The sequence below is a fragment of the Epinephelus fuscoguttatus genome, linkage group LG2, assembly GCF_011397635.1.
Source record: "Epinephelus fuscoguttatus linkage group LG2, E.fuscoguttatus.final_Chr_v1".
NCBI lineage: Eukaryota > Metazoa > Chordata > Actinopteri > Perciformes > Serranidae > Epinephelus > Epinephelus fuscoguttatus.
The window spans coordinates 42951547-42966287 of NC_064753.1; the positions used below are offsets into that span (position 1 = coordinate 42951547).

At 41.5% G+C, this 14741-nt stretch overlaps 1 protein-coding gene across 3 annotated transcripts in view; it reads left to right on the plus strand.

Moving 5' to 3' along the window:
• Window positions 1-14741, plus strand: part of tspan4a (tetraspanin 4a) — a 246999-nt gene that overhangs the window by 171508 nt on the left and 60750 nt on the right. For all 3 annotated transcript variants that reach the window (XM_049596289.1, XM_049596297.1, XM_049596279.1), the window contains one exon: window positions 8349-8423. In XM_049596289.1, coding sequence (XP_049452246.1) covers window positions 8349-8423 — 75 coding nt within the window. The remainder of the gene's footprint in view (window positions 1-8348; window positions 8424-14741) is intronic.

Sequence of the window (14741 nt, forward strand, 5' to 3'; positions counted from 1 at the left end):
AGCTCAAAGTAATTTTTTAAGTCAAATGACTATGAGTAATGTCTGTGGCTGCAGCAGGCAGCTGTTCTCAGCTAAAAGATAAAGACCCTGTGCACTACCTGCCCAGCACAAACAACAAACAGACAAAGTTAGCGACCACCTGGTGAAGAAATGCAAACATCCTGCAGCTAAAAACGCAGATATTTTTCTTGGTGGAGAACAAGAGCGAAGAGCAGTTATTACTGAGCTTAACTTACTTTTATTCTGTGAGACTAGAAACATGGCTCCAAATAAATGTCTACATTGCAGTTGACATCAGATTTTTTCCCAGGTTTGATACTGACAGTGAAAAATATGAGGTTATCTGTTCCTAACAACCACTACTGTCAGCCCCATCTCTGGTGACTGGAAATGACATTGATACTTTAATAAGTATTGATCGATTGGACCAAAATGAGCCCCTTTACAGAAATCAGATAGCCTGTGTGTCAGACTGAAAAATGAGCTTAAAATGCAAAGTCTATTCAGTTTGATTATTAGGGGCCATAACCACTGAAGCATTTTTTTCCTGAGGCCAGTGTTTTTTTTTTTAATTCTACACTACAAATGCAGCCCTGTCTCCTTGAAATCACATTCATTCATTCATTATCTGTAACCGCTTATCCTGTTGGGGGTCACTGGGGGGCTGGAGCCTATCCCAGCTGACATTGGGTGAGAGGCAGGGTACACTCTGGACAGGTCGCCAGACTATCACAGGGCTGACACATAGAGACAGACAACCATTCACACTCACATTCACACCTACGGACAATTTAGAGTCACCAGTTAACCTGCATGTCTTTGGACTGTGGGAGGAAGCTGGAGTACCTGGAGGAAACCTACACTGACACGGGGAGAACATGCAAACTCCGCAAACAAGGGCCCCCCAGCCAGGGTCTGATCCCTCCACCTGGGTTTGAACCAGGAACGGAAACGCACCTGTCCCAAAAATGTTGATACTGAAAATATCAGCAAAATGTTCACCGACAACATACCTCAGTTGTTTTCCACCAAAATAGGCAATTTAGCAATACAGTATCCACTCTTCCCGAGATCCCGGGATCTTGTTCACGAGTGAAGGTAGGCGGATTGGGGCGGCGTCAGCAGTGATGCAGGCGCTTAACTGGTCCATTGTGGTGAAGAGGGAGCTTAGCCAGAAAGCAAAGCTCTTGATTTACCGGTCAATCTACGTTCCAGCCCTCACCTGTGGTCACGAGCTCTGGGTAGTGACCGAAAGAATGAGATCGCGAGTACAAGCGGCCAAAATGAGTTTCCTCCGCAGGGTGGCTGGGCTCAGCCTTAGGGATAGGGTGAGGAGCTCGGACATCCGGGAGGGACTCGGAGTAGAGCCGCTGCTCCTCCACATCGAGAGGAGCCAGTTGAGGTGGTTCGGGCATCTGGTAAGGATGCCTTCGAGACGCCTCCCTTGGGAAGTGTTTCGGGCATGTCCAACCGGGAGGAGACCTCGGGGCCGCCCCAGGACACGCTGGAGGGATTACATCGCCCAGCTGGCCTGGGAACGCCTTGGGGTTCCCTCGTAACAGCTGACGGAAGTGGCTGGGGAGAGGACTGTCGTCTATGTCATCACAGGCTTGTGTGTGTCTGCTACTGGCCACAAAACACCTCAACTGAATGCTGCCTAGTTTGTTTATGGTCATAATAATATCTGTGCTTTTGATCAATGTCTGAGCACTACTCTAACATCACATTTCGCCGCCCCACTGCATCCTTGTGTGCACCGTAATGCACAGAAGGCTAGCATAGCATCAAATAACGAACATAACACAGTACCATAGCTAAAAACAGAACATATGATTGATTGACACTTGACAGAGCTGAAAAAAGTTGAGGCCAGCAACGACAAGTGTCGGGTGTCAGTTTCATGTCAGCGGCTTCCAATAAAAATGAATTGTAGCCTGTTGCTGTGTCGCTTGTATTGTGAAGGCATGTAATGTAACCCAAATCACGATCTTTCCCTAACTTTAACCAAGATGCTTTTGTTGCCTAAAGCTAAGACAGTAGTCCAGATGTGAAACCGAAGTTCTGGTGCCAAAGTCCTGCACTTTGTACACCCGACATCTTCCCCATCCACCTCCTTTCAAAGCCTACATGGTACATGACTGTTGTGTTTTGCTACTTGAAAGAAATATTGTCTCCGAACATGATCCAGGCAGCAATTATGTTGTCACAACAAGGTTATTAAGAAAGCAGTTTCGTAGCATACAAATGTCATTTTTAGAAGACAGGGATGACAAATGCCAGCGGAGTCAGTGCGGTGCATCTATTCTGTGCTGAGCGCTGCATTTTTGGAACTTATTCCAAGAGTGCCAAGAGTTGAAAAATGTTCAACTTTGGGTGAAACATTGCAAATATGCGAGAAGTTTTTCTTACTTTTACTCAGAAAGCCTGACAGAAATCTATTTATTCTAACCCAAACCCTGACTTTTTTTCCTAACCTTAACTAAGAATCATTTTCTTGTAGAAAAACTTCTAAGTCAGTGGTTCCCAGCTGGTCCAGCCACGGGGTCCAGATTTCTCCTTCGTCATTAGTTCAGGGTCCATACAGTTTAATCTACAGTACAGGCCAAAAGTTTGGACACACCTTCTCATTCAATGCGTTTTCTTTATTTTCATGACTATTTACATTGTAGATTCTCACTGAAGGCATCAAAACTATGAATGAACACATGTGGAGTTATGTACTTAACAAAAAAAGGTGAAATAACTGAAAACATGTTTTATATTCTAGTTTCTTCAAAATAGCCACCCTTTGCTCTGATTACTGCTTTGCACACTCTTGGCATTCTCTCTCTAAGTACATAACTCCACATGTGTTCATTCATAGTTTTGATGCCTTCAGTGAGAATCTACAATGTAAATAGTCATGAAAATAAAGAAAACGCATTGAATGAGAAGGTGTGTCCAAACTTTTGGCCTGTACTGTATTCAGTGTCATACTTGCAATTGGCCTTGTTGTTGGGATAGTTTACGGACTCTTTCAAGTAGCTGGCTGTTAGTCACTCGCTCTGCAGCAGAAAAGGGCACTTCAAAATAAAAGCTCTGTGCCGAATATTGACCGTACTTAAAAATCAGGTGTGTTTTTTGAACTTGGCACATTTGCGAGTCACTTGCGGTCCATTTAGAACAGACCCATGACCCACCAGTTGGGAACCACTGTTTTAGATCAACTTCTCCTTTTTTTTTTTTAAGATTTTTTTTTTGGCTTTTTTGCCTTTATTGACAGGACAGAAGGTGAAATGGGGAGACAGAGAGAGAGTGGGGACTGACATGCAGCAAAGGGCTGCAAGCCGGATTCGAACCCGCGGCCGCTGCAGCGAGGCAATGCCTCTGTGCATGGGGCGCCGGCACTATCCACTATGCTACCGACGCCCCAGATCAACCACTCCTAACTGCAAACGTTCATCACTGTCACTTTTAGTTCAGCCGTCAAATCTGGGAGCAGAAAAAGATACCACAAAGACCAACTCACATTTTACATGTACAGGCGCTGAGCAACAACAGCAATGGAGGAAAAATATGTTAATATCTCTCAATTTAGCTAAATAGAAAGATTTATTTCCTCTCGTAAACCCTCATTTCTTTCCCTATGTGCTTCAGCCTTCCCTTCATCCAGAGCAAGTTCTCTACCTTGTGCTGGAATTTTCACTTCCGCTGATATTCCACATCATAGCAACCAGTGCAACCAAAGCATCTCAGCTGAAAAACCACTGCGCCTCAAAAGCGCTCTCAAGCGCTCCAAGTTAGGAGGAGCACCTGGTGTTTTCAGCTGGGGAAAAAAAAAGCGCTTCAGTGGACACAAGGCCTGAGGCTGTACTGCTGCATGTGTAATAATGAGCATTTGTTGGCTTTTTTTTTTTTTTTTTTTTTTTTAAACAGATGTCAGTCTTGTGCGTCTGTCACATAGATTCATGGTCAGCTAGTTTTAGACTTCCTGTGCCTTCTAGTAGTCAGGAATCGATTAATGCAACTCGAAGTCAGACAAACATAACCCAGCAGGAAGGTTTAAGTGCCTGTGGCCTCACGCATGTACTCTAGAGTTCTTGACCAGACACTGAATCTAAATTTCTTACAGAGCAGTTGCACATTTGAACTTCCACTCTCATAGCACTGAAGAGGGAAAAGATCAATAGCAGGTCAAGAAATATCACAAAAAGACAAAATAGCTCAGATTCAAACTTGACTTTTGCAAAAAAAAAAAGTAAATCTGCCTGTCGGTCTGTCATACTGCATTTTTTAAATTTTTTAAAAACTCTTTTTGGTTGCAGAACTGTGTTGCATAATAAAAAAAAGCCAAATATTATGACTGTCTGGGGTTGAACCTTCAAAATGTCAAATACTTGAAGTTATGAAAAACCGTAGTGCTTCTACACTTGACTGAATTGTATTTTGACATTATCCACCGGCTTGTTAAAGGATTTCATCAGCCCGAGAAAGGTGGAATTTCAAATCCACAGTGCAGCATATTTTCTTCAGTTTAAATAAAACCCTAAAAATCCCCTCAAATTGAAGTTACCAGGAATTTCACACAACAAAGAGCATAACATTCAGACAATGTAGCCTGACAGAACAATAGAAATTGATTTCAGACAGTTATTTGAGCGCACCTCTTGAAAAAGAGCACAAGTGAGTCAAACACACCGTGGGCTATATCCTCTTACCTAGTCGACTCTCACCTTCCAGTGTTTCCATGTTTAGTGATTCATTCATGCAGGTGCTGCCAAAGGAGACCTCGTGGGGCAACTGACAGCCCTGCTCGATGCCATTTCTTGTGAACCAGCAACACTCACATCCACTGTCAAGCTGGAACACACAAAGGACGTGTAACCATGATGTCTTTGAAAACATCTCTGCTTTTAAAACTTCTGTTTTTGAAACCTCTGAGACTGTTTCATGGTTTCTGTGCCTCACTCTAAAAAAAAAAAGAAACAAGAGTACAAGACTACAGCCATGTTTGCAGCTCTGTAAGGCTTCATGTACTCATGATGCTGTGAGCTAAATTCTAACGTTGGGAATCAAAACTGAAATCAGAACACACAAGCACGATACTCATATATGAGTGCAATTAAATCCCCCTCCCGCCTTTCTCAAGTTGTCAGCTCCTAAATCAGCTTAGAAAAAAGATGCTTCTTATAACTCCAGAACTTGCCTTGCCAAAATTCCTCCAAGTGGGTAGTGGTGACATCTCGCCGACTGCAGCCAACCTCCCTCAATCACCCTTCTCACCCTGAAACAAGTACATGTGTTGTGAGACTCAACTCACGTCTGTCTGTGCAGGAGATCACAGAAACAGACGTTTTTAAAAGTCTCTGTGTTCAGCTCTCAGTACTTTTGTAGCTTTAACTGAATCTCTGTGGTTTGGAGTTCAGTTTCTCTCCTGCGTCGCTGTTTGTACTTTAGACATTTCCTTTATTTTACTGTTTGATGTTCACTTTCAGTCAGCCTTGTGATAGTCTGGCCACCTGTCCAGGGTGTACCCCATCTCTCACCCAACATCAGCTGCGATAGGGTCCACCAATCCCACAACCCTGTACTAGGATAAGCAGTTGTATGAATGAATGAATGTTCACCTTCAGCTGTAGGGGTCTTGTTAAGTTACTGCTGATGAGAACCCAACATTTTCTTGTTTTGCTGCTTCACAATGAAAGCTTTTACATAACCAAATAACTGGGGACTTTTGTTGTGAAGATTCTGTAGGTATTAAAATGTGTTTATCACCGAGTGAGCAAAACTTTGTAAGTGTCTTTTCTTTAATTAAAACTACTACTGATACCACAGGGAGGAGGAGTAAAAGCATGAACAGCCACAGTGAGATGATGATGATAAAGAGCTGCTGACGACAGGCTCTAACTGCACCTCTGCAAACCTCCAACAGATAAACTTCTTTTACCTGCCCTGCTGTGTGATGGAAAAGGACTTGCAGGAAAATAATGAGGGACTTATGTGACAGATCAGCCTGTGGCTTTTAAACGTCATCACTCAAGACAAGACGTCATCACTTAGCCCATAAAGACACCTTCAAGCGGGTAGCCCTGCTGTAATGGAGACACAAATCCCTGCCATGCACGAGTGTGGAAAAATGGTATTTATGCATGGCATAATTGTCAGGACTGAGGACAGAGACCACGTCGCTCTCCAGGGTGTGTGTGTGTGTGTGTGTGTGTGTGTGTGTGTGTGTGTGTGTGTGTGTGTGTGTGTGTGTTTAAAGAGAGACAGGGAAAGGAGGAGAGAAGGTGAGCCATTTCACACATTTATAAGATACTAAAAACGTACTCAAAACGCTGCTTTATCACTTTATTTTCCACCCTCCAAAACAGCCAGTGATATTTTCTAGCAAGTTATTGGCTGGCATGGTTCCTATTAATGTGAACTGCAGTGCCAATAGTCAGCCGTTGGTCAATGTCTGGCCATTGGTGGGCGCCTGTCGCCCTAGTTGGTGTAGTGTGTCCCGCACCCTTGGCCCTCCTTGGTCCCTGTCGGCTGGTATGGAGATGTTATTACCTCTAACGCAGGCGCAGAACGTACATGCTGGTTGGCCATTGGCTGTAGTCTTTGCGGTGTGTTCATGTGCAACTTCTTGGCTGAGACACGACAATGTCAGACGAAGCAGCAGGGGGCCTTCACAGTGCTCTGAAGTTAGTTTGGTGTGTCTGGCCCTTTAGTGTAGTCGTTATATCAAAAGTCCATAATGCTTTTTGTAAAATAATCAAAATAATTCTTAAAGATATTTTAATTATAAAATATCGTTGGTATTTGAATCCTTAGGAAACTGTGTGAAAAAATGTGTGTAATATGTGAGTGGGGGGCCAAAGCACACACAGCGAGCACCAGCAGCGACCCACTGTCCAACAACGGCACACCGTGGGGACGGAAACAGAGAGCTTGGCAGGGACGGAGCACCTGCCGCAGCAAGCGAGCACGCCATCTGTTGTCATTTTGACTTGACTAGTGGACTTCATCATAAGTCGACTGACTTTAGGAAGAGGTGATGTGCTTCACCTTCTAAAACACGCCGCCAGTGATTTGACCAGTTGAGTTGCAGGTGACAGCATCGCGTTCTAAAACGGTTTTGTCTCGTTGTGAATCCGTGGTCTGAACTGGGCTTACGTGTGCATTGATTTGGTTCTCTTTTCTTACCTAAAAACAAATCCCAAAAAAGAAAACATTAATGAATGTCAGAATCCTCTTAAAAATTGCTTAAGTGGTTTTTAAGAAGAAATTTCTTCTGAAGAGTGGTTGGTGAATGAGGCCCAGTGAGAGCATAAGACACAAGTTGAGGAAAGAGACAAGCAACGCTGTGGCGCTTCAAGATGTGTGTGTGTGTGTGTGTGTGTGTGTGTGTGTGTGTGTGTGTGTGTGTGTGTGTGTGTGTTCGAGAGCAAGAGAAAGAAAGTGACAGAGAGCGGGGAAGAGATGGTGGATTGCACGCAACATTTCTGTAAGTAATTAACCTAATAACTTACTCGGAACGCTGCTTTGTCACTTTCTGACTTTCCTAGTTTCCAGTAAGCACCCCCCTGAAAATATCTCAGAATGAAGTTGCTGAGATATTAAAGTCCCAGCTAAAACAGCCGACCGACCGAACTTCCCTAGACCCCAGCGGCGCAGCATCGATGTGTGTCGATTCATCCGCCTGCAGACACATCAGTTGATAATCTAGTGCCACTTCATCAGGATCCTTGTGTGACCCTCTGGAACATTACACCATTGTTTCTGAAATCATTTCAACCCTCCCTGGTTCAGACAGTCACTCCCATGCGTGGGAGACATGTCCCTGGCAGAGCTGTTGATGATTGAGCTCGTAACTGTTTTAAGCACTCACATGGGCCCACAGGAAGAAGATGCATCACCCATCAAGCAGCTCATTCAGCAGAGGAGGGCTGGGTGGAGACGGGTGAGGAATAAAATGAGGTTCCTTTAACAAATTCAGAAGTGGATAGAGGAAAACTGTATATCACTTCTCCCAGTCTGCCCTACTTACTATGATTGTCCCATCTCCTCCTCTGCCTCTCTGCTCTCTTGACCTGTCAGTTAGAAATATTGAGGCTGAACGATCTACAGCTCTTCAATCGTCCTTACCTCTCCAACTCCTTCTCCTTGTCATTCTATGGCCATTTTATTCCTTCTTTTATTACTTTTTTCCTTTCGTTCCCTCTCACGCTGTGGTGTCGGCTGCCTCTCCCCCTCTTTTCAATTTATACTTCATTCATTCTTCACAGACAGATGCTTATTATCTCCCTTGTTGTCATTTCCTCTTCTCTGATAAATGGTGTGTTAAATAACTCCTCTTTCTTCCCTTTGTGTCTCCACAGTTCTTCATCCTCCTCCTGCTCATCTTCTTCCTAGAGATTCTGTCCATCATGCTTTTCTTCATCTACCAAGACGAGGTAAGACACCTAAATTGCTCCCAGCATGTTATATCCTGTGATTTTCTCCACCTGATCAAGATAATAAGTGGCTTGTGGCAAAGCCCTCCATATGTCATGCGGATTGCTGAGGCTTCAGAAAAAAAGCCGGCATGTAAAATGATGCGTCTCAGCAGCGAGGATGTTTTGAAGCTCATACAAGCAGTGTTGTTTTTGTGGATCAGAAAAAAGCATGTCAGCTGACAATGTGCATAAACTACGGTTTAATAAACTGCCTGAAGTTTTTTTTTTTCTTCTGAGATGGTTCATGCATACACATCTTTGGGGAGATATCTCCAGGCTATGGTTGGAGAAAACACACCGTCCACAATTTCCGTTCCTTGTTAATAAATCTCAATTTATCTCAGCTCATCCATTTTGGATGATTTCCCCTGTAAATAAACAAGTCAGGCAAGAGACAAGAAGCGGATGAGCTATCCCTCTCCTCATATGAATTCATAATCCCTTCACATTTTTAGCTGAGGTTTTAATAATGCATTAAAAGGGAATGTTAAATTCCGTCCATCTTAATCTTAATTAACGGTTTGGGGGCTGGATTTTGGATTTGTGAATTTAACAAAAGGTACAACATATTATTGTTACATGGCATTGCAAATATTAATCCCCAAAGACTCGGCTGTAACCAGTGACAACGTGTGTTCTATTCTGTCCACAAACATCTATCAACAACACAAGAGCAAACATCATCTTAATAATGGGTATTAGTTGGACACTGAAGGGAATTACATTCCCAGAATGAGTCTCTATTGATGCTACGAATGACTCAAAAGTTTTAAAACACAGTCCAAGTGCCTTCTAAAAAAACACTGTGCCAAGGCCCTTGAAGATTATGTTATCTTGTAATACAGAGCTGCTGCTGCCACAGTCAGAGGACGACTCTGACTTTTCACATAAACAATTAAAAATACAATCAAATCTCAACAAAAGAGTCTGACATTACTGAAATAGAATCAAAACACCAAAACATGTATTGTTGTGTTTTAATCTGTTTACAAGTTAAATTTGATTGCAGACAACACAGCAAACAGTGACAACAACAGCAGCAGTAAACAAATGATTTCACGGTTGAGTCTTTATCAATTATCACTGAAATTACCATTTTAAATTTGGCATGGCACTTAAGACTGCAACTAATATTTGTTTTCACTGTAGATTAAGCTGCTGATATATTTTCCTTAATGATTAATGGTTTTAAATAATAAAAAAACAAGTTTGCAAAAAAGGAAAAGAAAGAATTTTACCAGAGCATAAGGTGACATGACATCTTTAAATTATTTGACCACCATCACAAAATTCAAAGATATTCATTACATCAAGTTTATTTGAGTAAATTGAGCAAATTGTCACGTTATGGTCCAGCCTGAGAATATTTGAGCATTTCTGCATTAACAATGACTTAAAGGTTCAGTGTGGGGATAATAACGATTAATCAATGACCAATTAATCATTAAGAATTTTATCAAACATGAAATTTAATCAATTCACATAAAGATCTGATTCTGAAATATAAATTACTGTCGTCTCCCATTACATTCTGGAGAATCAGCAGAATGGTGTATTTTGAAAGTATGTTTCAATGACAAGAAAAAGCAAAAAAAAAAAAAAAAGGGCGCAATATAACTATTTCATGACAAGGGGGCCATGTTTGGGTCTGGAAGAAGAGCGCGGCAGTGACACTGGAAAATTAAGCTTCCAGATTGAAGCATTATTCAGTTATATTCAGTGTGATTCATTTATCTAGGCCTCTACATCTGTATATGTTTTGTGGACTTGCAATGCTGTCGATGAATATGCAAAATGTTGCTATGAGCTTTGATTGAGGAAAAATGCATTTTGGTATTGTTTAGTATTAGCAAAGTTTTTTATGTTGTTTTTTCTAATCACTATTGAGCGATTAATTGGTAGGACTTAGGGTGGTATATTGGCAGAAACGGAATATAATACAATGAGTATGTTTCTTTTAGTGAATAATCACCTGAAAATCGTGATTTATTACCTTAGAATGAGCCGTTTCAATCTACATACAGTTTGCCATGTTGCACCACCATGTTTCTCCAGCAGCCCAGAACAGACAAACCAAACACTGGCTCCAGATAGGGCCACTCATGAATACATGTCAGCCACTGTAGTTAGCAGCCCCAAAGTGAAGAGCAGCATCAGAGAAACACAGGTTTTTAAACATGAAACTGCTATATTCAGTGTTTTTACCAGTTAAAATAGCCGGGTCTGTTTGTTTGGCACCCAGTAAAAACCTCCTGAACATCTGGATCTTAATTTATCAGAATAGAAAGGTGAGCACAGATCATCAGGTGCTTGCTGAGCTGGCGGCCAGTCTCCGACAAGCCGTACTGCATCAGAAGCCCCTTTTACACTGCCAGAGTTTCCGTGAATGTTGGGCCGTTTTGCTGGCCAGCTGCAAGTGCTTATACACACAGAGGCGGAAAGGCGAGTTGATCCAAAGTGCCCAATTTTCCGGCATTTTGCCGCACTCCTTGATTTTGTTTTCATACTGCCAATGCTGAAAGAAGACTGATTGGGCTTTCCTGCAAATTTGCACAACTCCTATCTAAAAAGAGCTAGAGAAACACTGAACTGTAACATGGAGCTGCTTCACTCTGTGTTGTCAGCAGTCCAAATCACCTGGTCCATTTGTCTAAGAGAGGAAGAGACCGCTAGGGATAATCAGGCCCCTTCCAAACTGAGAACACTAAAGGAATTCTCACGGGGAAGTTTCAGCTTGTTGTAATCTGCAATCCTCACAGCTGAATGCCACTAAATTCCCCTAAATCTCACACACTGTTCTGTAAAATAACCAACCATAAAAACATGTTGCAGATTAATTTACCTTTGATCGACTAATTAATTCAATCAACCAGTTGTTTCCGCACTAACAGAATGTTTTTACTAAGCAAGGACTTGATAATTTAACTGACTTGATTTCAGACATTTCTTCATCCCGATGCAGGACCCGAGTATCCTGTAATCAGATGAAATAATAAAATGAACTAAAAATATGCAGGTGCTGTAATTCAATTCAGAGAACATTATACTGGATGGCCTCTAGAGGCACCTAATATGATAGTGGATTTGAAACGTAGAAAAGCCCATCATAAATCATTGGCAATTTCTAACCACTTGCAATACATTATTCATGTGTTGGGGCAGAGAGTGTATCCCTGAAGACTTGTGCCAAGGCCAACCCTGACTCTAATGTTTTTGTACATTTTGGTAAATAACATCCTACTTTGATATTCCCCCACTTTCTGTCTGAATCCTACTCATGACCAGAGACCTTGGACCTGCACATTCCATGTAATGGCTTTTTTCTCTTTGTTATTCTAATTTCGGCATGATTATATAATTGCCTAATGTGTTGTATTTCCATCTCAGTTTGTCTTTGGCGGTGTAACCCGATGAGTATTTCTGGACTGGCACGTTCTTCTGGGCTTTCAGCCAATCAGTACTGCTCTGCTAATGAATGTTGTCTTTTTGTCACGCCTCACCTCTCTCTTAGTATCTGTGCTCCCTGATGTTCAGTACACCCCATTATTCAGCCTCTGAATTATTCAGTTTCATCCACCCAGGAGGCGATTAGCGACAGAACGCAGTAAAAAGTTAGTGATGGTGTAGATGTTCTGCAGAGCTGGTGCAGCAAGGGAAATCGCTCACAGTAAAAAATGGGTGGCCATTATCAGTACTACCATTGATAGTTTTTAAAACAGCAGGGACTTTGTTTAACAAACCCAGTACAGTACGACAACACAAAGGATACTTCACAACAGGGGTCACTTTATTCTGTTGCACAGAAAGGACTTTTTTGAACTTGTGCACATTAACCAAACATGAAAAATCACTGTGGTATTATGTTTCTATTAAGGTAATGTGCATGGCATCTCACTACAAATGGTATTATTGACCCAAGTATTAGGAATTATTCTGAGGGTACAGTTGATTATCTTTATTGAATAAAACCTTTTTCTCTACTCTATTTAAACTTGCACTAGCAATTGTAACTCCAAAAAGTAGTAACATTAATGTTTTTTGACCTACCACTATCCCTATAGTTAAGATTTGGTTATTTGTAGCCACTAAGTGTAGCTGTCTGATAGGTTAGCAAACCCTAAGTCAGATATTTTAACAACCTGTTCTCACAGAAATATGTAATGGACTGCACATGTATAGCACTTTTCTAGTCTTCTGACCACTTAATGTGCTGTTACACTACATGTCACATTCACCCATTCACACACATTCACACACTGGTGGCCGAGGTACTCAGATACCATTTAAAGCACTTGCACTCCAATGGGGTTCAGTATCTTGGCCAAGGATACTTGGATATGCGGACTGGTAATTGAACTGTCGATCTTCCGATTAGCGGACAACCTACTCTACTTTCTGAGCCACAGCCGCTCCAGTGTGAAATCCCCACAATGCCATTGGAAAGTCAATTAGGATGCTTTGTCGTGGTGACACACAAAGTCTGTGGTTCAACAATGTCACGCAATTGGAGGTGGTCAATGTCACGAACCCATAGGTGGTATAGCATGAGAAAGACCACGTAGGGAGCAGGCCAGGGTGGTGCATAGGTCAAACAAACACTGGACTTTCACCCAGAGGTTCTGGGTGCCCTGTTTGTGTACTCTTTGAAACTAAAAGTCACTGCTGACTTATTTTAACTTTGTGTACCTATGTCCTTTACATAGTTACGTCACATTACGTGATGTAACTACATCGTCTTAGGAAGTACTTAGATACCACACGCAACAAACTTACTTATTTAAACTGAAGACACAATCTTTTTCTAAACCTTTCCAAGTATTTTTGAGACCTAGACCCAACCATGCCGATGGTTAAAAAAATTAAAAAACAATCTTGCTCAGTGTTTTTCAAACGTATCATATTAAACCTGTATTCAAACAAAACTTAGGTAGCTGGCACACATGAAGGGAGAGACAGAACGCGGGGAGATAATGAAGAAACGTACGTGTTGGTTAACAAAAGTTTGTTGCACATCAACGCATGTTAGACCTGTGTTATATCATCAGCTCCAGAAAATAAATTTGCTGTTATCTTCTGTTATCCACGTTAGATTACTGTAACTATTTCATTACACACAACAAAATTCCATGACCTTTCCAAAACTTTAAATGACATTTACTAATTCCATGACTCTTCCAGGCCTGGAAAATGTGATTGTGAAATTCCATGGCTTTTCCAGGATTTCAATGATCGTGGGAACCCTGCAGCCTGTATGCAAAAAATGAAGTTATTTTAAGAGGAACCATAATCTCTCTCTAAACCTGATCAAGTAGGTTTGGTGTCCTTCCTCCAACCTTGCTGTCACCACCACGTAAATTAAAACATTATGTGGCACCACCACAAGATGCTGTGTTAAAGGTCCAGTGTGTAGGATTTAGTGGCATCTAGGCGTGAGGTTGCAGAACTGAAATTTCTCTTGTGTGCCAACATGTAGGAGAATTACGGTGGCCTACACAAAAGTTGCGAAAACCTGAATAGTCCTATCTTGGGCCAGTGTTTGATTTGTCCGTTCTGGGCTACTGTAGATTCAGCTTTGCAGACTCCATGAAAAGAATCATAGAGCTCCATTATGTAAATATAAAAGGCTAATTCTAAGGTAATGGAAACACAACAATTCTTATTTTCAGGTGATCATAAACCAGGGCTGCAGTGATATACCAGTTCTAAGGTATACCATGATGTAAAAGTTGGTGGTAATCATACCATGTACAAAAAACGGCAAAACAAATCTCCCCATTATTTTAGTTATTTTCAAAGGGGAGACTTTCTACACATACTAACATTAACAAAATAGTTTCAAGTTTTAATTACAGTAATAAGACGTTTGTTCAACCAAAAATGACCCTTCCATTTTCATTCCTTTAAGGGTCATTCTGACTGATGATATATTCTGTGATACAATGAAACTGCAATATTTTCTGAGATGGATATTGTACAGTGAAAATTTCTTCCCACGGATTTCTGTGAGATTGAGTTGTATTTAAATCACCTTTTCTTTTGTCCCTTCCAATGCCTTTTTGTGTGCTATAAGAAAATATAAGTAATGGCGACATTTTCAGCTGGTTGAATCAACAGTCTTTGTTGTCATTATTCTTTGGAGAACTCTCAACATCCCCAGCAAACAAAGGGATTTAAGGATAGATGAATACCACCACTTTTACTCTTGTTTTGAGCATCCATACTAGCATTGATAAGATCAATATGAAAACAAAAACAAAGAAAGAACCAATCTCTCTT